Source organism: Heterocephalus glaber, unplaced genomic scaffold (assembly GCF_053883595.1).
Source record: "Heterocephalus glaber isolate CG9 unplaced genomic scaffold, H.glaber_assembly_v1.0 deba00000122, whole genome shotgun sequence".
In the NCBI taxonomy this organism is placed as follows: domain Eukaryota; kingdom Metazoa; phylum Chordata; class Mammalia; order Rodentia; family Bathyergidae; genus Heterocephalus; species Heterocephalus glaber.
In genome coordinates, this window is record NW_028258138.1 from 3,591,963 (window position 1) to 3,615,911 (window position 23,949).

General features: G+C 58.4%; 1 protein-coding gene across 9 annotated transcripts in view; it reads left to right on the forward strand.

Annotated features, from left to right (window-relative positions):
* The window catches only part of Abcg1 (ATP binding cassette subfamily G member 1), a 51,625-nt gene that overhangs the window by 14,324 nt on the left and 13,352 nt on the right, over positions 1 to 23,949 (forward strand). For 8 of the 9 annotated variants that reach the window (XM_021256334.2, XM_021256335.2, XM_004842445.3 and 5 more), the window contains exons 3-6: positions 13,316 to 13,433; positions 15,300 to 15,432; positions 17,818 to 17,868; positions 22,431 to 22,576. In XM_021256334.2, the coding sequence (XP_021111993.2) occupies positions 13,316 to 13,433; positions 15,300 to 15,432; positions 17,818 to 17,868; positions 22,431 to 22,576 (448 nt within the window). Of the gene's footprint in view, positions 1 to 678; positions 877 to 13,315; positions 13,434 to 15,299; positions 15,433 to 17,817; positions 17,869 to 22,430; positions 22,577 to 23,949 lie in introns of those variants that run through there. The other variant, XM_021256336.2, reaches the window with a different exon arrangement.

The window sequence follows — 23,949 nt, forward strand, 5'->3', positions numbered from 1 at the left end:
AGCTCTGTTGCTAAGGGAGGAGAGGATGCTGCGCTGAGACCCTGGTCCGGATGTTCAGCCTTTCCAGACGCAGGTCTGGGTTTGAGCCTCCCTGATTGGGGCTGCCCCAGCCAGCATTGGGGTTCACTGGGGCGGGATACAGGTCCCTGCTCTGTGTGTGCCCAAGCTCTCCACCCCACGTCCAAAAGCCTCTCAGGAAGTACGAAAACTCTTGCAGCAGGAAGACGCTAAAACGGATCTGCTGGATGGAGCAGTGATTAGCTGATGATTGTTTAGATGCCGGGGCTTGTTTTCTAGTTTAGTTTAATTGGGAGACTTCCCGGGCATGGAAGTGGGCACGGATGTGAGGATGATCAGCCTAGGGAGATGGCTGGTGTTCCGTGGCATCGGTGTCTTTGTCCCTTGATCAGAGTGGGAGACTTCCTGAGCTCCCAGACTTCTATTTAAAGTCACAGACAAGGGACCGGGGATTTAGCACAGTGGTTCTGCTGCCTGCCTCGCAAGTGCAAGGCTCTGAGTTCGATCCCCGGTACCAAAGAAAGAAGAAAGAGAGAAATATTAAAGTCAAAGACCGTGTCCCCTCAGGTTGCACTTTCCCCGTGTGAGACCCATTACTGGCTCTTGTTTGTGTTTCCTTCAGTTGGGGAAAGCTATAAGCCCAGGGCCCCTGAGATTTGGATGGGCAGGGCGTGGGGGAGGAAGCCAGCCCTGGCCCTCTGTGGGCTCAGTACCCTGGAATTTCCCTTTGAAATCAAAGGGTGGGTCTTCTGAGCCGGCGGGCTGGAATCTGGAGTGTTATGTGCAGGGTGACAGCTGCCCTGCTCCTCGTGAGTCACTTCATGCTGGGCATGGCAGAGGGCACGGGACAAATACCAGGTGAGCCAGGGTGTGTTTTCTGAGGCATCGGTGAGTGTGTGTCTGTGTGCACCTTGTGCACCCACGAGTGCAATAGCAGCATGGTTTCCTTTTGAGTATCCGAAACTGCTGGGACCACCTGTGTGGAGTAGGAGGTGCCACCTTGTCCCCTCCCTGGGGACAGCAAGGACTTCTCTAGACACCCGTCTGGCTAGTTCCTTTGGGCTTAATTGAGGTGCCTTGTGGCACGTTGAACACCTTCCTTCATAGGCCTCACTCAGCCCTTTGTCTTCCTGAGCACTGCACGGAGCCCCTTGGGGCCGATGATCACGGTCCTGAGTCTCCGCCCTTTGCTTGCCTGTCTGGTTTTGTGATTAGAGTTGATGGGGTTCTAGTTCCCAAGCGTGACCCCCTGGCGCTGCAGCTGAAGCTGAATGAGTGATGCAGGAACTTGGCTTGTGCTTTCCTAGGGGTTTGAGGGCAGTGGGTGAACCCTTTGCAACAGGAAGGGAAGGCGGTGCACATTGTTAACATGAGAACGTGCAGACGTCTGGTGGGCCCGGGGCGGGGGCTCTTACATTTGCTCTCAGAGGTTCTCAGAGTTCTCATTAGGAATTTCTAAAGACATACATATCTGTCCAGAAAACGACCATGTGCTGGATGGAGTCAGCAGGGAGCCCTCTACCTGGGTGCTTCTTGTCCTCTCCTGCCCCAAGTTGGCATAAACATGCCCCAGGCCCCGGGCCAAACCCTGCACCCTTCTCCCTTCTCTCCTCCTCTCCCACTTATATCTGGTTTGGAGAGAGGTGTGGATGCCTCCTATCATCTTGCCACTTTCTCTCTTCCTAAAGTGTGCTGTGCTTGAGCACCTATGAGGATTTCTGAGCAGGATAAGACTGTACGCTCAATTTCCAAGTGTCCAGGCCAGCTGGCTGGCTCCGGAGCCCTTCCTGCCCCTCTCCCATCCCTGTTTCCCCTCATCCATCTCCTGTGGCCTGGCCAGGCTCATCTGCCTGTTGGGAAGGAGAACCTTCTCCTCAGCATTTGTGCGTTCTTTGCCTGTGTGATGCCCTCTGGTGGGGACCCCCTCGCCTCCCTGGGCTGGGGGGAAGCCTTGCCTCATGCACACTGACCTCCATGGCCAGGAGCCTCCTTCCTGGGTCCCTCTACACTCCTGTGGCCCTGGGATCATGGCATGCAGGGTATGAACTGTGCCTTTCTTCTCTGAGCTTCTACAGACTGTGTTGTGGTTCCTGCCCAGCTGGGGCCTGGCCCAGAGTTGGCGTGGAGAGGGATGCAGGAAGTCCCAGAGTAACGGGATCTCCCCTCGTCCCAGTAGAGAGCTTCGGAGAGTAGAGAGGAGAGCAGGAGTCTTGGGAAGGTGGAAGGTGGTGACCTCTCCTTCCTTGCTGGCTCGGTCTCATGAGCCCTGTCTGTCAGGGAGGTGGTTTCTGGAGATTACTTCCTTGAGTCACCTAAACCACAGGCCTCACTCATGACATCGAGGATGGTGGGTGGGGTTCTGGGTTAGGCCACTGCTTCTGAGTCTGGGCTTCCTCATTGACTGAGTGACCCAGGGCCTCAGTTTCTGCAGAGCAGATGGGGCTCACAAGAGCGCCAGCTCCAGCAGCCCACGGGGAGTGCTGTGGGCATCACCTAGGAGCAGCCACACACTGTAGTGCTTGATGCACTTTAGTGCTGGAGCTCCAGGTTTGCTAAAGGATTGGTTTTTGTGTCCTTGGCTTCATTAGGGGTTCTCAGGCTATTGCTGATGACAATGCTCAGTGTGGATGACCTTCCCAGCAAAAACCCTGCAGGAAGTCTTCGCACCTTTCCTGTGCAGGAAGGAGATGGTGGGGCTGGGAACAGGGAGGCAACTTGGGTGCTAGTCTCCGGGCTTGAGTGCTCTGCTCCCCGAAAGTAGGATCATCACGGGCTTCCTGGAATTGTTCTCCCGGGCTCACACTCCCGACTAATATCAGGACTAAACCAACAGTTAGTTACTTCAGTGCTGCTGACACACACCTCTGACTGAAGGCTACACAGACATGTAGGAGCCTTCTTCCTCCTGGGAGGACCTTTAAGAACTTCTAGGTCACTGCCTGATGAGTTTTACATCTTCGAGACTATTTGTGTTCAAGCTTCAACATTTGTGAGCAGCTGGGTGGAAATTTCCAGCATCGAAGCAGAGCTCCGTAAGCAACATTACATTCCAGAACCTGCCTCAGGAGAGAGGTTAATGTAGGTCATCTTAGGAGGATGTGAGATTGTATTGGGGCTGTGTATTTCAGCCTTGTGGCTGGCTTTTTATGACAGAGCATTAAGGGTGATGTACCCACTGCTGTGACGGTTGCTTGTGGCAGGGACGGCCGCAGAACAGGTGTTAGTGTGGAGCCTGGCCACGCGTGAATGTTGTTCTCGGATTTGCACACACTGACTGTAGAACCTGTGTCTTGGGTTTTATAGAAAATGCCCTTGCAATAAATCTAACACATCATAAAAAGAGGTTAGGATGAATTAAACTATGTCTGAGCTTAGTTAAGATGTTTTCTTTCTTACTGTCTTTAACAAAATTATTCCAGGTTTTATACCTTTTAGCAAAATGCCTGGTCAAGGAGGAGGCAGGTAGCACAGCAGGTGGGAGGAAGGGTTGCAGAGTTAGGAGGAAGCAGGTGCAAAACCAGCCCTACCTCTAACTACCTGGCAGCTAGGTGAGTCACCCTCCTCGGGAAGAGGAGGCGTTTACAGCCATAACCCCACTGGATTATTGGACACCTTGGAAGCCCTGTGCTAGTAAGCAGTACCTGCAGTCCTTACAGGTGTTCTGTATGGTCTGCGAAGGCAGCGATCATAGCTCAGCTCAATGAGGTGGGTCAGAGCCTGGGGTTGCCGTCCTGGAAAGGGGCCTGCCACAGTCTAGGCCTCAGCGGTGGAAGGGAAAGAGCCAGCTCAGTTTCAGGCACGCTGGCATTTCCTGGGACCTGCAGCGCTGTCAGGGGCTCACTCGAACACCCTTCTCGGGGAGGGGAGATGTTCAGGACCTGCCAGAGGTCCCAGGGGAGACACTCGGAGACACCCAGCCCAGTGCCCCCTGCCGGCGGAGTCTGGCCTTTCTGTCTCCTGTTTCCAGATGCCTGTGTGGGAGCCGAAGCCCTTGCAAGCTGTCCCCTGGTAACCTCTGGCTCTGCCCCGCCAATGCAGCCAGCCACAGACAGCTGTGACAAGCCTGTCGCGTGGCATCTTCAGAGTCAGTGTCAGGCATGGGGCATGAGTTCTGGAAGGTTTCTCTTTGGTCATTTTGGGTGCCTGATGCTGGCCAGGCTCCCAGTGTCGCCTCCCTCAGCTGAGCCACAGAAGGAGACGACGTCAGTCCATGCCCTGTGGGGGGCCCTGGTGGCCCACGGCACCCCCTGCAGGGTGCTGCAGAACCCTGTGTGTGCTCATCCTGGGCTGTGAAGGTGGAAGGAACAGGCTTGGAGTGCAGACCCCTGCTGTGGAAGGCCCAGCCCGGCCCAACTGTGCCTGTGTCACTCCTGCTGCTGGCCGTGAAGTGGACGCCAGTGTGCTTTGTCCAGGTGGGGTCAGTACAGCGCAAGCCACTCTAATACCGCCTGGCCCTCCCGCCTCCCCATCAGGGAACTCTGGCTTTGGGACAGTTGTGCAGAGGGAGAGGAAGAGGATGCGATGGCATAGATGGATCTGGTGACTCCCCTGCTCGGCCAGACCTGCCAGCCCCCAGGGCCGGTGGCTCTGCACCTGCTCCTGATTGTCCCGTCTCCCACCTCCACTGTCCCCAGAGCTGCCTGTACCCGGAGCGGTGACTGCCTTTCTATGTGCCTGTGTCCACAGCCTGGCCTAGCCTGGCCCCGGGGCTGAGCACAGGTGCCCACTGTGAGGTCCTCTCTGTCCACCTGTAAAACCCGTCCACTTGCACTGGCTTGTCGCTGGCAGGCTTGTCCGCCCGCCAGGTCCTCTGTGAAATATGGAAAGAGCCGGTGCTGAGGCCTGTGGTAGAGGACACTTGTGTGAGTAGAGATGCGGCCGTCGCAGGATTGCTGGCACTGTCCAGGCAGAGGCGGTGGAGGGTGGACAGAAGCCAGAGATGTATGATTCCAACCCAGTGGGCTTCTTTCCTGTCTGGAAACCAGCCTTATCTTTGGCCACAGGAAACATTTCTCTTTTTGGCTAAAAGGTCACTGTAGGTGACAAAGCCTGTGCAGAAGCCCAGCTGAGGCCCTGGAGTGGGAAGGGGTCCCTGGAGTAGACACAGGTGGGTCGCTGGTTCAGAATGCTGCAGCCGGCCCGCCCGGAACTCCTCTCCCTCCCAGTGCCGGGTGCAGCCACACCCACACTGGGCCAGCTTTCTGCTCCCTCATCAGAACACAGCAAGGCCGGGTGTCCTCAGCCTCCTGCACCAGCTCTTGGGGTCAGGTAAGGAACCTGGGCAGTGTAGTCGACAGCACAGGCGAGGCCCTGGGTTCCATCCCCAGCACCACAAAACAACAGCGACAACAAAACCCACAGACAGTTCCCTGACCACAGCTTTGCCAGGAAATGCTGCAACTCAGGGCCCTGGAGAGTGTGTCCCGCACCCCGTGTCCCGGGTCTGACTCCCCATCAGGCTTGCAAGCCTCGCTCCTTTTGGTCAGTAACTTGAGAACTGGAGCTTTTTCTTCCAGCTGGATGGTGGGAGATTCTGAGTTATAAGGATCATAGCTCGTGAATTTAAAAATTATCCTTGGAACGTGGGCATGGGCACAGGTCCAGGAGTGCACCAGACCTGTGGAGGCTTCTTGCCACTGTCACTGAAGGGAGGAGGCCTGTGCCTGTGACCCCCGTTTCCTGCCACAGGAACCCCAGAAGGCACACATACGGGCCCAGACGCAGACCCTGCACAGTGGGCTGCTCCCACAGATGCCGCATCCACAGACAAATCCCAGGCCCAGCTTTGAGTGTGGGAACTGGGCGCTGCCGTGTCATTTCAGATCAGGGGGACGAAGGGCTTGGTGATCATTGGTGCTTATTGGCGCTGTGGGCATGGTTTAAACAACTAGGAGGAACTTTCCCTAATTGTTCTGGCCAGGGTTAGAAGCCTGGAAAGGGACCACCTTCGCTTTTGGAAGTGTAAAAGTACTTTGGCAATGGAGAACAGCTTCATCCCGGCACGCAGCTGCAGGTGACTTCTTGCTGCACTTCAGCCCCTGTGCCTGGGGAGGAGGCGCCATGCAGGCGATTGGGCTGGCCTGCGGAGCATGGGTGTGTGTGTGTGTGTGTGTGTGTGTGTGTGGTGTGCATGAGTGTGTGCCCATGCAGTGTGCATATGTGCACACACTGGGAGTGTGTGGCTGCTGTGTGTACATGCGTGTACTCACTGAGCACCCTCGTGGGTGTAAATGCCAGGCACAGGTACCAGCAGGCCAAAATGCTGTGGGGGTTTAATTTGTGGGCTCCTCTTCCCCACTCAAGGCTAGAGTGTTTTTATAGACATTGGAGCGAGTCCAGAGAGGGCGCCAGAGCGAGCAGCTCCAGAGAGGGTGCCGATTGCTCCCGTTTGTGTTTCTTTCTGGTCCAGGGCCCCACCTCCCCTCCTCCCCTAGGGCGGGCTCCCCAGTTGCACTGGGTTTCCTTCTTAAATGATGACCTCACACCCTGCTGGACTCTGCTGAAAGTTTGGGGCAGGGCTCATCCTTTGGCCTCCTGACCCTTGTTATCTGACAAAGCCTACTCTGTCTGGGTGCCTCTCCCTCCCTGCCCCAGGGCTGCAGGCGGAGCCAGGTCAGGGTGAGGGGTGGCAAGGAGTCTGATTGCTCTGACCAGGATTGGGTGTGGACCCCTCCTGGCAGGGCCTCAGGTGAGCCCTAGGCCTCACTGAGACTGGGACAGCCCCGCCCTGCCCTCCAGGCTGCTTGGATCATCTAGGGAGATTAAACTCTAGTGTGGAGGGCTCAGCCCCAAAGGGCCAGGATGGGGTCCCACCCGCTACCCAGCAAAGTGCTGAGAGGGACCCCAGGACCCTGGTCGGCCTCCCTCCCTGGGCTGGAGGTCTGCACCTGAGAGGCAGGTCTGCACCGGGCCTGGTATGGTGTCACTGCCCTCCCGGGGTGTCCCACAGTCTGGTCTGGAGTCAGCATCAGGGTGGCAGTGAGCGTGGGCTGTGGGTGGCTGTGGTTCCAGGTGGCCTCCGAGCCTTGGGGGACAGAAATAATGTCACAGGTAGTGCCTGCCGTGGCCCACGGGAGCAAGCTGTACCGCACTGCTGGGGTCAGACGGGGCCTCCCCCAAGCCCGATGCTGCTCTGTGCCCAGCCTCTCGAAGGGAGCCGAGACTGTCCCCGATGCTGCTCTGGCTCTGAGGATGGGCACAAGCCTGAGAGTGCGATCCAGAGGCCAGTGCCCCTGGATGGGAGTTCGTGCCCTGTGTGCACCGGGTGCAGCCAGGACTCTTAAACCAGGTGGACGTGTCCGCCCAGCTGTCACCCCCGAAGTGGCGAGGGACCTCTTGCCCTCCGTGCCGTGTTGCGTGCGGTTTCCAGCGTGCCTGTTGATGTGACTTGGTGTCCGATGGTGGCTCCAGTGACCATGTGCATGACTGTCGATGAACCATCTCACCAGGGCATCTGGTCTGAGTTCTCCTCGTCCCCGACTGGCACTCTGAGGAGTGAGAGGCGAGGACAGGGCCATGGACGTGGCACTGGTGGGACTTGTGAGTCGCATGGGCTCCGTGTGGGCCTGGCCATGCTGGCTGCCGTCTGCCCTCCGCCTGAGAAGCTCTTCCTAAAGCTGCCCACACTGCTGTGTGGGACACAGGCGCGAGCCCCTGGACAGGCAGTGCGGGGAGGTGGCCGGGCCAAGTTCTCTGTCACCTCCTCCCTCGGGGGATGCAGGGTTCTGGAACACCAGCATGAGTTTCAAGGAGAGGCAGAAGAGAACGCCACCCACCTCAGTGTGGGTTATACTTGGGGCTAGCGAAGTGCAGCACACTGCAGAGGCTGACCCTGAACGGCAAGGTGTGGCCCCAGCCCCTTGCAGGGACAGAGTAGGGCTCCATCCAGACCTCACGTGCACATGGGCTCCACGGGGCTCCAGCAGCCACATCGCAAAGGCTCCTGACACACACAGGTGCCAGCCGGCACATCGCTCCACATCACAGCCAGGCTGCTCCCGCTGCAGACTTGGGGGTGATGGGAGCATCCCAGAACTCAGACCTGTGATTGCTGTGGTTTTCACCTCCGTGACATTGGCGTTGATTTTCATCAGAAGGAGAGGAGTGCCTGGCTGTGTTTCCAGGCAGCAGAGAAAAATGAGGGGTCAGTAGGAAACAGTGCCGTGCGTGGGGGCCCTGTGTGCCTGTGGGAGGAGGTGTGGCCCAGTCAGTGGCACCACGCACTGGAGACAGCAGAGCAGGACGGCGATGTCATCACCTGGCGAAGACAGCAAATGCCTATCTCAGGGTTCTGGGAACGTGCCGTGCACAGTTGTGCCATAGAAAAACTGTAAGGCACAGGCAATTAAAAGTGGTCAGTGATCTGCATTTATCACCGGCTCTTTGTAATTTTCTTAGGATTCCTACATTTCTTTTTATTTTATTTATTTGGTACTGGGGATCGAAGTCAGACCTTGCACTTGCCAGGCAGGTGCTGGAACCACTGAGCTAAATCCCCGGCCCTCCTGCATTTCTTTTTAGTGTCTTTGTTTACAGCCAACTGGAAAACATCTTTGTGAAAGGAGAGACCCGCTTCCTTCCGACAGGGGGCGAAATTGGGTCCAAGCTCAGTGAGACAGTGAGCTTGGGGGTCTGGTCTCGATAAAATACAATTTCACAAGCATTGAATTGCACCCGGAGATCCCGTCTCTAGCCCTCCTGTCAGGACCCCTTGCGTATTTCAGTAGAAAGCCGGGCAGGACCCTTGGCTCCTGTTCGGTTGTCTACCTGAGAAATCCCTGTCCTTCCTCCCTGCCTGCGCCTTCCGTCCATCCCTGCTTCCACCTAGGCCTCCATCTGCCCCTCCACCCGCCTCACCATGCATCTGTCCTCCCTTCGTCCCTCCCCGCCCCGTATCCATCTCCCCTCCACTCAGACTTCCCCCACCCGAGTTCCCACATGTGTGTGGCAAAGGTGGGTGAGAACACCCTGCTAGAGAGGGGACTGGAGTCTGCATCCCTGGCCACCCGGAGCAGGGCACCTGCTAGCAGCCAGTCCCAGGACTTCCGGGGACAGGTGCCCGCTGCAGGTCGCTTCCTTCCCTTACTGAAAGCACTGGGGGAAGTCTGGGCGAGGGCCGGAGGGCAGCGCCCTTGTCAGCGGGTACATTGCCTGTGCCAGGGGCGGAGGTTATCCAAGAGAGCCGCGTGCCCCAGCCCTGCTGCTGCGGTTGAAGCCCGCCTTCCCCGGGGCCCTCCTCTACCCCCTGGGCCCATACCCGTGCCCACCACCCCGCCAGGAAGGGCGCATCTGTCCACCCCGTTCCGTCGGCCTTCAGCCTTGGCAGTGTCCCTTCCCAGGAGAGGAGACCTGGGAGGGACCGTGTTCCGGATGGCCCTGGTGCTGGACAGACCCCACGCTGAGGGCCCTGCTGGATTACCGTGCCCTGGTCTTTGGCAGTGGAAGCTGTGCTCTAGAGCTCAGGAAAACACTTGAACCGTGCTGTGTAGCCTGGCAGTCCAGCCTCCACTCCACCCCTGCCGGTGGCATGGAGACCCCACAGGAGCAGGGGGATTCCTCACTGCCCCTCTCATTCCGGGGTACCCCTCCCGCCCTGTGCTGGCAGGTGCCAAGGAGCAGGAAACACCTCTCCACAGGAAGAAAGAAGGGCAGACACCCAGAAGCTCACCGCCACCCTGTCCCGGCCCGCAGCCCTGAGGGGTTCTTCTCTCCAGGCTCCTGGGGACTCCCTCAAGGGACCCTGAGGCCGCCCAGCCCACCCCAGCAGCCTGTTGGGCCACCTGGGTGGCGAGTGGCAGGAGGTGAAGAAAGGAAGGGCCAGGCTCGGTGGGGCCCCTGCCCGGAGCTCTGGACCCGGAGGACCCATTTCTGTTTGTCGGAGATCATGTTTAGGCACAGGAACTGCTGGGGAGTCCAACGGTCAGTCGGTCTCAGAGAGATGAGATCCGTGTGGCATCTGCTGTTTGCACAATCACAAAACAAGGACCTGCTTCTCCCTGACACCCACTTCCCCGGTGGCGCCCGCCCAGCTAGGCGTGGGAGACAGTGCAGCTCGGTGGCTGGGGTCAGGCCCTGGCTGGGAGCCGGGAGTGGGGGCCCAAAGCGCCCGATCCCCCCAGTGCCGGCTGGTCCCCTTGTTGCTGGGGCCCGTGGTGGCCGGTGGCAGGAGAGGTCTCTGTCTCAAGTGGCTCCACGCCAGCAGGCTTGAGCTCTTCCTGAGAGGCGGAAGAACACTCTGGCAAGAGTCCTGGGGATTGAACCCAGGGCCTTCACACTGAGCTGCTTGCAATTCTGCCTTAGCCTCCAGAGTTCTGGGCTGATAAGCCCTGCACCACCACTCCAGGCTAAGAGTTCTTTTTCTTTACTCTAGGAGGTTTTGTGGGGTGAAAAGGCCACAAAGAGAAGAAGAATCCACCTGGAGAGAGAAGCGCTTTCTGATGGACAAAGGGTTTTTCCAGCCTTGGCTTTCAAGACACTGGTGCTGGGAAGGCCTGCCCACACCCAGGGTCCACCTGGCCCTGGAGACCTGGGGGCTTTCTACTTTCTGGGGCAGGGAGTGGGATTTCTTCCCATCCTCTTCAGTAGTCCAGCAGTAGCAGACCAGGTGCACAGTCCTGGATCGAGCTGTTGAGCTGCCATGGGTTGGCGGAGGTAGAGGGAATCTGGCTGTGTGGCCTCAGGCCACTGTTCACTCTCTCTGAGCCCTTGCGTGTTATCACAGTACTCGCTCAGCATCCCCTGAACCCTTACAGGTGTCGACTAATATCATTTCCCTCCCATGGCCCTGTCCGTTGTGGGAAGTGGACAGTTGGGGGCTCCACCTGTCCATGGCATCCTGAAATGTGGCCTGGAAACCAGCTCATTCCAGAGCTGCTGCCTGGTGATGGCGGCGGGTGGCAGGGCAGGAGTCAGAGGCCAGCAGACAGACTTGCAGGCTTGTGGGGAGCAGTTTCCGGTCCACAGAGGAAGGGTCTTGGTCTTTCCCTGGCGGTGGGATGTGGTCCCGATGTCCAGGGAGGAAAGTGTCCTTCCTGTCCTCCTCCACTCCTCCGCGTGCAGGTGGCAGCCCTGGGGTTCTGCCCAGCTTCCACCCCGGCCACCCTGGAGGGCTGGGGAGGGGCGCCAGGGCTGGGGCAGGGACGGGGACTCATCAGGCTGCACTGGTGCTGTGCTTGGGTGAAATTTGCTTGACGAAGTCACTGCTCTGAAATCAAATTGGCTCGTTTTGATCGCCACTGTTTGGGGTTGACTGGCGACAGGTACCATCTACCTGGGGACAGGTTTAGGTGCACACAGCTTGAGACACGGGGACACCAGTGGGCTCCAAAGGCACGGTGCTGTCCTGTGTGTGGCTGGACCTCAGGCAGTGCTGGCAGCTGCAATTTCAGGGGCTCCTGGGCCTTCCTGTTGCCCGGTGCATGCTGGCTGGCACTCGTGGGCGTCTGCCCTGCTCGAGGAAGGAGAGCGATGCCTGAGACAGTGGCTGTCACCAGATTCCCTTAGCGAGAGAGGCCACCCACTGCCCATTAGCCCCCTGGACAGTTGCTTCGTCCTGCACATGCCAGGGCCCAGGACCTGCCGACGGCGGTCAGCCCAGGTCACGTCCGGGCCTTCTGGGGGCCCTAGGAGAAGCAGTCTTGTCTGGATGCGGTCTCCTTCCTCGTGATCTGGACAGCTCTCAGGATTGCTACTGGTCCAAAAGTGAAGTCTGTTGAGGACATAGCTCAGAGGCCTCCATGGTCGGCAGGCGCTGAGTGCGTTACACTAAACGCCTCTGTCCACGCGATTGGGAAACATCCGGTCAGCAGTGTGCACCGTGCACACCCCCCGCGGGTGACTGGGAGAAGGGTGAGCTTCCTGCTTCTCAGAGAGAGACTGGCAGACAAAGACAGGAGCTAAGGTGGCTAGGAAGAGAAGAAGGGGAAAGAGAGGGAGCAGAAAGAGTGGAGGACCGAGGGGGAGAGAAGCGAGTAAAAGAGGAGGAAGAGAAAGAGGGGAGGAGGAGAGACCGAGGGGAGGCGGGGAGGGAGCAGGGCGGGGCGGGGCCCCCGGGTCCCAGGGACACTGAGGGTTCTGCCTGCGGCACTGGGCGCCAGCCGGTGGGGCCAGGTCCTGGGTGCCTTGGGAACCCGGGGACGGGCGGAGTAATGAGTGGGCACTGGGGGCTGAGTGCTCACTCAGGACGTCACACACGTCCCCCGGGGGCCACTTCTCTAGCCCTGGCCCCAGACGCAGAGCTCTCTCTGAGGACCCGGTGTGCTGGAAGCCTGGCCTTGGGGAGGACAGGGTCCTGTGGTCCCAGCCCTTCTGTCTGTCTGTCCATCTACCAGGCAGGCCCAGCTGGCTGCCCTGCCCTCTTGAGTCCTCTGCTGTCCACACAGCGGGAGCCGGACCTGTGTGCAGCTCTGAGCTGCCCTTCTGCCCGTCCCTCAGGCCCTGGGCCCTTTTCCCATGGAGGTGACGATCCCTGACTCCTGGGGCGACCATCACTCTGCTCTGCTCAGAGAACCAGGCGCAGGGCCCAGCTCCCTGACTTCCTCTTCTGCCTGACTTAAACAGAGCTGCAGGGGCTCCCTGTCTGAGGTCAGTGGAGCTAGAGACAGACTGGGATGCTAGTGTCCTGTTGGTGAGGGACCAGGAGCCAGCAGGGAGAAACCCTGGACCCGGGCAGCCAGATTCACTGGCTTGGGTGCCGGGGGCCTGGGAGGATCGGCAGCCAGTGATGGGCAAGTACCTCACATTTCCTTAGGTCCAGATGCCTTCCCATGATGCACCACCCCCACCCGGCTGGTACTCCGGGCCGGAGCTTATGATCCGGTTGCTTCCGTTTGATCTCTCCTAGCACGCTCCCGCCGTCCACCTGGAGAATAAATGAATGTGGCTTTGCTCCGAAGTGTCACACGAGAGACGTGGCAGAAATCCAAAGCCATCTGATGTGATTGTGGGCTCCTTTCATTATTAATGAAGGAATTAATAATGTATTGATTATTTAATTATGAGCAGTTATTTGTAAGTAAATTCTGTATAAATAATTTATGTCAATGTATAAAGTATAAATAAGTAATTGGTCAGTGAAATGCCGGGTGGTGTTCTGATTAACACAGGCGAATGTGTGCCACCCTAGGGACGCTGGGGCCTAAAGTGGGACCTCGACCCCACGTGCACGTGCTGCTGCTGCTGCTGATCACAGCCCGTGGGGGCATGGACAGGGACGCCAGGTGCAGCGTGTCAGCCGACGCACTGCCTGAGAAGACAGAGCCTGTAACAGTCCCCGAGTGAACGTGTCCGCCTTTTGCAGGATACAAGACGCTCCTGAAAGGGATCTCAGGGAAGTTCAGCAGTGGGGAGCTGGTGGCCATCATGGGCCCCTCGGGGGCCGGGAAGTCCACGCTCATGAACATCCTGGCCGGATACAGGTGAGGACACTGCCCTGCGTGGTGGCAGAGCCTGCTGCTGCCCAGCGGGAGCCTGGGGGAAGCACGAGCCAGTGGTGCTGCAGGGCCTCACCTTTCAGATGGACAAAGCTCTCCCGCCCACCCGCCCTGGGAGCTCAGACCTGGGCTGGCCCTGCCAGTACCAGAAGTAGGAAGGTCAGGGTCAGGACAGGGAAGGCAGGAAGTGCTGGAAAATAAGACCAGGCTTTTTCAGATGGGACAGAGGGAGCACTCAGCCGGGCTGGGCTGTGGTTTCCTTAGTGGTGGAGAACTTTGTAGCAGGCACGGTGGTGCATGCACTCAGGGAGGCTGAGGCAGGAGGATCACCGCAAGTTCAAGGCCAGCCTGGGCTAACAGTGAGATCCTGCCTCAAAAAAACAAACAACAACAACAACAAAAAACCCAAACAAGTGGTCATAGGCGCCCATGTGATCTGCTTGTGAATAGTTACAATCTCAACCTTTTGAAGTGTTTAAAAGAATGCATTTTCCCCGCTCAGTACTGGGGATAGAACCCACGGTCTTCACAATGAGCTCCATCCTCAGCCCTTTAAAAAAATTTCTTTTTTCTTTTTCTTTTTTTGGTACCGGGGATCGAACTCAGGACCTTGAGCTTGCGAGGCGAAATTAGGGCCGGGGATTTAGCTCAGTGGTTCTGCCGCCTGCCTCCAAAACGCAAGGTCCCGAGCTTGATCCCTGGTACAAAAAAAATTTTTTTTTGAGACCAGTCTTGCTCAGTTTTCCAGGATGGGCTCAATCTTAGATCCTCCTGCTTCAGCTTCCCAGAGTGCTGGGATTACAGGCCTACGCCAGTGCTCCCAGCCAAAGCCAGTTCTCAGTTCTCGCTGCTTCTTGCTAACGGTAGTCAACGGTAGCCTTAAGAATACTCCTCACCCACCGTTTTGCTTCCGGGAGTTCCAGATAACCACAGTCAGCCATAGCCCCAAAATATTACATGGAAAATTCCAGAAATACACAGCTCGTAAGCTTGTCGTGCACGCTGCCCTGAGCAGTGCCATGAGCTCCACGCCGTCCCACCCCTTCCCCTTGTGCAGCCTGTCCGCGCTGTCTACACCGCCCGCCGGTTGGGCATGTGTAGCCTCCTGGGAGACCAGGGCCACTGCTGTGACATTGGGTGGCACTCATTTTATCGACAGCGGCCCCGAAGTGCGAGACTGCAGATGCAGGCAGCTTAGAGCAGAGCAGTGTGTTGTTACTGCTGTTCTGTTCTATCATCAGTTACGGTTACTCACCTTTTCCCCTGCTTCATTTATAAATGAAACTTTATCATAAATATCTATTAGCCGGGCAGGATGCTGCACACCTGTAATCCCAGCATTCAGGGAGGCTCAGCCAGGGGGATTGCAAGTTCGAGCCCAGCGTGGGCAGCTTAGCAACTTAGAGACCCTGATTCAAAGGGTTTCAAAAAAATGGAGAGGGCTGGGATGTGGCTCAGTGTGACGGGCTTGGGTTCAGTCCCCAGTAGCACGTGCACACACACACACACACACACACACGCATGTGCGCACACGGAGGAGGATGAGGAAGCAGCTGCCAACCTCACAAACCCCACCACGCCGGGGAGCATTTGACAGCATCCCCGTGTCTGTGTTGAGTAGGTGAAGAAAGTGCAGCCGCTTCTCCTTGACGTGCGGTGCGGTCCTTTCCCGGCCTGGGCGTCTCCCTGCAGGTGACCACAGAGCCTGACTGGGTCTCCCGTCCCCCTGTGCCCACAGTCCCTGTGCAGGAGGCTGGAAGGGCCACTTCTCGGGCCCTGCTCTCCCAGCCAGCTGGGCAGCGAGGAGCAGGAGGGGCAGGGCTGATGGCCTCCTCTGTCCCGACCCTGCAGGGAGAGCGGCATGAAAGGTACAGTCCTCATCAACGGGCTACCCCGGGACCTGCGCTGCTTCCGGAAGGTGTCCTGCTACATCATGCAGGACGACATGCTGCTGCCGCACCTCACCGTGCAGGAGGCCATGATGGTGAGTCCCGCCTGCCCCCTGCTCCTCTGGCCTGGATGCCCTCCCTGCAGCATGCTGCCAGCCCTAGGCCCGTTGTTTGGATAGCTACACAGAAAATAACCCCCGTGCTATGAGTTGGATGCACCTTGTTTGTCAGTCATGGTCCCGCTTCTGAGATCATTGATCCCTGACCAAGGCGATGGTTTCCTTAGCAACCAGTCCTCCTCCCACAGTGGAGGGACTTTCCATCCATTGGCTGTCAGGGAGCCCTTCTGTGTCTTTGGCTCAAGTTCCACCCTCCCCAGTGCCCTGGCCTGAGCGTCTCATTCTCTGCCTCACCTGCCTGCCAGGTGCAGCTGTGTGGCCAGGGATGGCTGAGCCCCTGCTGGGTCCCTGTGTCATGTGCGCAAAGCTCCACAGGGTCACCAGCTGTGTGATATTAGCAAAGCAGGTGTGAGGCGGAGCCTGCAGGAGCCACTCCATGAGCCCAGGGTCTCAGGCTGCCAAAGGCCACGTGGGGCTGGGAGCCAGGTGGTACAGGGTGGGCCAGAATAGGGCATGGAATGGTGCAGGAAGTGGAGTGGATCCCACAGACACATGTGCTCATCAGCACGTGTCCTTGTGACAGCTCTGCCACTGTTTCTTTCCGCGGCTCAGAAGTCTTCCTATAGTCTTCACTTGGGTCCTCCGTGGGTAAATCTCGTGTTGAAGGAGGTTGCACCCTTACCTTTGGGGCCACAGAAGGGTCCAGGCGGAGCTGACAGTGCACTTCTAGAGCAACTGCACGGACCTTGGCTACCAAAGCCTAGCCCATGGCTGCAGAGCCCACATCCATGCAGTACTTCGAGCGGTAGAAGCCGCCAGCATCCCTCCTGCTCAAATCGGCCCCTAGCTCTGGCTGCTTATCCAGGCTCACTTAGAGTGTGGCTCTTTGCTCTTCCGCTTTCTCCTTGTCCACAGCGTGAAACCCCCATCAAGGTGGTGTCTCTCCAGGCAGCACAGGGGATGAGGAGACTGGGCTGCTCTCAGATTAGCAGATGGGTGTGTGCAGTGGTGTCCCTGGCCTGGAGAGGGACTGCCCTGTGTTCCTGACTTGGGCTGGGCGAAGCCTCCTCCCCGAGATGTCAGAGAGCAGCAGCCGGGAGTGTTTCACGTGATTCCCAGGGAGTCCTGGCTCAGCAGAGAGAGCCAGGGTGTGATTTCAGATATGTGATCTGCTCTCACCTGCGCTGTGGGGAGCAGAAGGAGAGGGCTTGGCGGGGCTGTTCGCATCCATCGTCCCAGTACTGTGTGTTCTATGGGTCAGAGGACACCACTCCACCCAGATGGTGCAGCATGGAGCCCTGGGAGGGCATTCTGGTGGGCGCAGGGAACTGAGAGGTGTGTGCAGATAGACCAGGACAAGCGGCCTGTGGATCTCCTCCTCCCCAATGCTTGCTGCTCTGCGTGTTTAGTAAACAGTCTTCACACACCACCTGCTGGTCCCTGAATCGCATCTGTGTCCTGGGCGACCCAAGTTCAGCCCTCAGTGGGGCTGGGATGGACTGGGCGGTCCCTGCTCACAGCGATCGCTTTGACTTTCCAGCTCGATCGCTGCTTTCCTTTGCAGACACAGTTGGTGATGCCTCTGTCCTTGTCCAGTTCTGTCACCACACAGTACTGTGAAATACATCTGCTTCCAGAATCAAATCCAGCTAGATTCCGAGCTGGGGAACCCCACTGTGCCCTTGAGAAACCCATCTAACTTGAGCCTGTCACACATTCTCCCACAGAAGGTCCCGTCTCCCGGGTTGCAATGGCCCTGGCCGTCCATGCTGGCCACACGTCAGACACAGCTGTGCATTTCAATGTGCTGCTTCTGCCCCTCGCAGCCACCAGGCAGACTGAAGTGACGCCCAGTGTCACCCAACAGACAGCTGCCCGGCCCACTCTGGGGCCTGGGACCTCTTCTCCCCCGCCCTGGCTCCCTGCCTCAGATTGGACCCTTTCAGCAGTGTCCTGGTTCATGAGGCAGGCGAGGAAGAAACTGAGGCACCCAGTGGGCCCCAGACCATGGGTGCTGGGTGGAGAGTCCTGCTCAGAGAGTCCTGGTCAGCCTCATCCAGGGCTGTCCCAGTAAAGAGCATCTCAGAAAACGGAGCAGATCTGGCTTCCTGGTGGGCTCCACCTCCCAGCTCCTGCGGTGGCAGACGCCCACTGTGGACAGTTGCCAGATACAGGGGTGTGTGGGGCGTGGTTCCTAAATACACAGGGCAGGAGCTGCACTGCTGTCTGTGACCACCCCTGCCTCCCTCGCCACAGGAGGGCAGGCCTGCGGTGCCTGGGAGCTGTCGGGTCACCGGCCCACCCTGGGCCTTGAGAGGCTCGCGCCTGACAGCTGTCCCATCGTTGTCCTTGTTCCTGCAGGTGTCCGCGCACCTGAAGCTGCAGGAGAAGGATGAAGGCAGGAGGGAGATGGTGAGTGTGTTGCTTGGGGCCACACGTGTCCAGGGGCTGTGGCCTCCGTCTGGAGGGAGCATGGGGGCTTTCAGAACTGGCCTTTGTTGCCCCCTTGTCCTTGCCTCTCATGTGTGTGGGGCAGGGTCATCTCAGTGGGTGGCATGGGTTGCAGAGTCCCAGGGATGTGGCTGTGACTCTCAGACCACAGCCTTAGTGCTCAGGTGACCTGTGGACACCCGCCTAGGCTGGGGACACGTATGCTGCCCTTCAGTGCTTAACACAAGGTGCAATTGAAATACATGGTGAATGTTTAAATTTTAAAATGCACTACAGTAAAAGACACATTGCCCCTCAGAATCCTCTCCCTCACTTCGAGCACACTTAGCCCGTCCTCCCTGCCACTTTCTGAAGCAGCTCTGCAGTCCTTTTTCCTGAGTGTCTTTATGAGGGTGATAAAAAATGCAGTATCTGCTGCTGCTGAGCGCCATCCAGTGGAAAGGCAGCTCATGAAAACACGATGCTGTGTCCTTATCCAACGTATTCACCGGATCTGGCACCGTGTGGCTTCTGGCTCTTCCCCAGAGTCAGAATGACCATGGAAGGGAAATGTTTTGAATCCATTCAGGACATCAACATCAAGGCAACCAGGACAGTGCAGTAAAGACACCCAGGAAAGACGACTCCAGAGCTGCCACAGGAAGTGGCAGGGATAGTGGGAGGAGTGTGTTGGAAGTGAGGGGGAGCATTTTGAGGGGATTCTTGGCAATGTATCTTTCACTGTAAGAAATTTTTAAAAAATTTAAACCTTTGTCATAGTTTTAGATCACACCATGCACACTTTAGATCCAATTATTTTTTCTACAACACTAACAATGAAGATGATTAGTCATTGGTTTAAAAATAACCACTCCTCACCCACACATGCTGGCAAGAAAAACTTTGGTTCTTGCATGTTATTAACCAGCCTTTAAAAAAGAAAATAAACAGCTTTCCAGCATGACTGAGATGTTCTCACTCCATGTATCACTTTTCCTGGTTCCTCAAGTTCCCAGGGCGCAGGGAGGGTGTAGGCAGCAGGCCCGGCGGGAGCCCCAGAAGGTCACAGTTGGGGTGACCAGTCCCTTACACCTGGTCCCAGGGAAGCCCAACAGGCAGGCCTCCTCCACTCTCCTGCTAGACTGCTGGGGCTTTCGCTGTAAGGTGAGTTTGTTGAAATCCTGCTTTGCCTTCGGATGTCCTCTCAGGGCCTGGCCCAGCAGCCAAGGGGGCCTCTCCCGGGGTGGACAAGGCCTGGTGTCAGGTGCAGTAGCCAGCAGGGCACAGTGACACCTGCTGAGAACACATTCAGCGCTCTGCTATTTGTGCCATTTTCCCCTTCCTGTTGCAAAGAAGAATTAATAGTAAGCAAATTTAAACCATGTTTGTATGGAAGAAAACATTGGCAACTTGGGGTCGCCTTCCTCCTCCTTCCGCTCCACGCCTGCAGCCTCTGGGGGACTTAGCAAGGGGGAGATGCACAGTGCAGCTGCCAGAAACTCATTCCCAAGCTCCTTGCTGCTGCAGAAGACGTGTCACGTGAAACTCTTATCCTGAGATGGCGGGATTGCTCTCACCCAGAGCAGCGGAGATGGAAGTGCGGGCGTCATGTGTGTGTCTGTCCCTCACCCAGGGCAAAGGGACCGGGCTGGTGACGACCGTGCAGCTGAGGGTGCAGAGCCCTGAGTGGACTCTGGTATCTCCTGAACAGCGTGACCTCGACATGCAGATGTCACACGCCGCCCCACATAGCCCATCACCACGCCGAGAATGAGGACAGTGAGGTTATGGACTGAGTCCCCCCAAAAGATACACAGCAGCTCTGACTCCCCAGGACCTCGGCATCACCGTCTGTGGAGCAGGGGCCCTGCCGGGCTGATTCAGGGGAAGTGACCGTGTTGTCATAAGGACAGGAGGTCAGGGCACGCACGCCGGAGAGAAGACCCCGTCCACCAGGCCGGGAGAGGCAGCTGGAAGGACCGATCCTGAGTGCTTTGATCTCAGGCCCACCTCCAGGATCTGAGCCAGTCCTTTCCATGGTGCCAGGCCTGCACGGGTCTTTGTCATAGCAGCCTGCACTGACTCGTGCAGTGGAGTCAAATGACGGCTTTGGTGCTGGGCATGAGGACAAACAGAACCGAAGTGCCCAGGATACAGTCTGCTCAGGAGGCTGGGATGACCTGACCATCAGGACGGGCCTTGCTGGGGCGAGTGTGCCCTTCCTGACCCTGCCTGGAGTCACCTCCACCGCTGCCAGCCTGGGCTCTTCTCCCTCGGGGCAAGGAAACCCTCAGCCGAAGGCCCAGGCCCCTCAAGGCAAAGCTGTTTCCTTCTGGAGGGCTGGAAGTGGCTGCTACCACACGTCTGTGGGTTGTGGTGGCCACAGGGTCACCTCTCACACCTGGTTGCCCATCTCCAGTCTCTGTGGGATCAGAACAGTCCACTGCAGCCCCTCCAACCGCCTTGGGCCGAAGTGGGCACAGACTCCATGGAGGGGGCAGAAACGGCCACTGGTCCCTGGGTTGGGAGGCCTGGCCCACCTGATCCAAACCGCGGCCTTGCAGTGTGAGAGTGTAGCTGCATGGAGAGGATCTCGGCAGGCAGAGCCGAGCGCCTGGGGAGCCCTCCTGACCTGGCTCCTGGGGCCCCTGGACTCCCCAGCACCCCGAGCTGCTGCCTGTCACTCGGGATACGAGATCCTCCCCAGGATGCAGCAGCATCCGGTCCCCGCCCTACTGACTCCTGCCTGCCCCTGGGAGTACCCAGGGGAAGTCGTTTATTCCTCCTAGAAGCATGAAGGAGGGGACGCTGCAGCCGGCAGTAGGAGGTGGTGTTGTTCCCCAGAAAAGGCACCTGAGCCTGGGGAGCCCTCAGCACGGCTGTGTCCCCAGGATGGAGGTCCTCAGGATGGAGGTCCCCGGGGCTGGGCCTGAACAGCAAGGCCCCAGGATGGCCCGAGTTAGGTGGCCATGGAGCTTTGTTCAGGGAGATTTATGTAAACAAGCAAGCTCCTTGTTCATCCTTTCCGAGTCCAACCTGGGAAGCGTCACTTCCGCCACAGCGCCGAGCACAGCACGGGCCACGTCTTGGGGGCGTGGAGAAACGATGGACGGCAGAAGTTCAGGGACCCACAGTGGCCTCCTCTCCTGCTGCAGGGAGCCGGGGCGTCGGGGCACACTGTGTGTGTGGACGCACTGAAGTGAGCTGGGACAGTGGAGCCATCGACCGGTGGTCTGGGAGACCCCCGGAGCCTCGCCCTGGGAAAACATGTTCAGAGCAAAAGTGCCACAAAGGCAGCCCTGTCCACCACCACCACCCCCTCTGGCCTCTGCAGAAGCTACCCTGGGGGCCTTGTGGGGTGCCAGCCCCCAGAGGCACGGTGTTTGAGGAGGAGCCAGTGGTGCTGGCTTGAGGAGGCTGCAGCAGGATTCGAACCCAGGTCTCTGACCCCACACTGCACCTGCCTTTGGCTTGTCAGCTCCAGTGCCCTGGTTCTTTCTATCTCCCGGGCTGGGCTTTGTACTGACCCTGCTTAAATAATGCACAAGTTCAGAGTGGAAATTTTCCCACTGTGAGTCCCTCCTCCTTTCGATGAGCTCATCTCCCTGGAGAAGCTGCTGGCAGGGGGTCCACTGGCCACAGCCCCCAGGGGCCCGTGTTGGCTGCCAGGGGCAGGGACAAGGCCGGTGGATTCTGAGGGAGCCTTGAGGCCCTGTCCCCAGGGAGGGCCCTGGCGGGGAGGTGACAGCCGACCCAGCCTCCAACTGCCCCGGGCCCGCTTCAGAGAAGTCGGGGGACCGCGGGCTCCATCTCCAGAATGCACCGTCCCAGCCAGCAGGAGGCTCCGTGCAGTGACTGTCTGCTGCAGTCGGCCCACAGATCTTTGCCTGGCTGGCACTTGGAGCTCGTGCTGCTTCCAAGGCCTTTTTCCTGCGTCCAGCAAGCACCACGGCGACCTCCAGGAGGCCTGGCTCACCTGGTGGAGAGCCTTCAGGGAGCCCATCCCCAGGCGTCCCGTGGGTGAGGATGACAGTGCCGGTGAGAGCACATGCTGTTTCCCTTAATGGTCACGGAGACCCTCTGCACCGTCAGAACCCTGATGGGAGCCGGGCGTGGAGGTGCACGCCTGTCCTCTCACCACTCCGAGAGGCTGAGGCAGGAGGATTGCAAGTTCAAGGCTAGTCTGGACATGTCCAGATAAAAAGGGCTGGGGCTTTTGCCCATTGCAAAGGCCCTGGGTTCAATCTCCGGAACTGCAAAGAAGAGAGAATGAAAGAAAAGAAGAGAAAAAAGAAGCAGGACTGTCCATCCCCTGGTGTCCGCCGGTCCACCCTCTGTTCAGATACTTGGCGGACCCCCGCTGCCTGGAGCGCCGGGCCAGGCCCGGAAGTGCGGTCCACGCCCAGGGCCAGCTCTGGGCAGCGGCAAGGTCAAGGCCCCACTGCTCCTTGGCTGCTGGGTGGCGCTGCTGAGTCAGGACGGCGGCGCGGCCCTGCACGCTTGGGAGGACAGCCCCTAACGGGGCTCTGGTTCCACTGTCCCAGGTCAAGGAGATCCTGACGGCCCTGGGCCTGCTGCCCTGCGCCAACACGCGGACCGGGAGCTTGTCGGGTGGCCAGCGGAAGCGCCTGGCCATCGCACTGGAGCTGGTCAATAATCCCCCGGTCATGTTCTTTGATGAACCCACCAGGTAAGCAGGCCGCGGGCTGCCTTGCAGGAAGAGCCCCATCCACCTCCTGCTCCTAGGGGTGGCCCCACCCTTCTGATGTGGCCCAGAGGGGCGGTGGGTGCTGCTCCGCCCACTGTGGGGTCACAGGAAGCACGCAAGTGTGCTGGCTCTACTTTAAGAGGGGAGGCGGTACTGGGGATTGAACCCAGGGCCTTCATTCCAGGCTACGTCCCCAGTCTTTAAAAATTTTTATTTAATGTTTTGAGCCAGGGGCTTGCTAAGTCATTGCCCAGGCTGGGCTTGAACTTGTGATCCCCTGCTCAGCCTCCCAGAGTCCTGGGATGACAGGTGTGCACCACCTGAACATGGGGACACAGACTGGGGAAACGTCTCCCAGGACAGCAGGGTCCCTGTGGCACAGCTGCCCTAGAGGCCAGTACCTCAGGACACACTGAGGAAGAGGCCCGTGACCCCATTTCCGTCCGCCAGCAGCACCTGGGGCTGCAGGGTTTCCTGAGCCCATTCGAGGGTGACAGTCCTAACTGCACCCCAGAGCACTCCGCACAATGCCTTTACTTGTTTTTGCATGGCGCTAGGACAGCTGTGGTCTTCGGACAGGAAGGGCACCACGTGTTTATAGCGCTCTGGTTTTGGGAGGGCTGCTTCCACTTCCGAGAGCCCAGCTTGGCCTCCGCCTCCTGGAGCCAGTCTGTCGGATTAAATGCACTCTCTCCGCTGTCTACCCCAAGCCCGCCACCCGTACTGGGGTCCCCGGGCAGAGAGCCCGGCCCACTTGCTCCTGACGGTGGCACGTTCAGAAGCGGTGGGCCCGGCATTGGCTGCTCCTCATCCTCTTCAGACTCTGCTGTCCTCTCCTGCCAGCCGCTCACCTGTGCAACTCTCCTGCCTCAGCCTCCCAGCCAGGCTCCAGCCAGGCTCACGGCAGTTTCGGCCCTCAGGGTCACGGGGGAGCCTGTTCTGTGGCCCTCGCCCCGCCCAGCACTCAGTGCAGGGCAGGCTCTGTAAAGATATTTTAGAGGGGGTGACTGTAACGAACCCTTACAAGTGCCTCTGGGTCGCTGGGTGTGGTGGTGCACGCCTGTAATCTCAGTGCTCTGGGAAGCTGAGGCAGGAAGATTGCAAGTTTGAGTCCACACTGGGCAATTTAGTAACTTAGTAAGACGTTATCTCAAAATAAAACTAAAAGAGGCTGTAGCTCAGCACGGAGGCCGTGGGTTCAATCCCCAGAACTGCAAATAGACAGGGCCCTGCCTCCCTCCCTCCCTCCCTCCTGCTGAATGCTGATGCCCCAGGAGGGGCGAGCTCAGTAGAGCCCTAGCCCCTCATTCCCCTTTCCCCGTGGCTGTGGAGTGGAGGGACAGATGCAGGAGCAG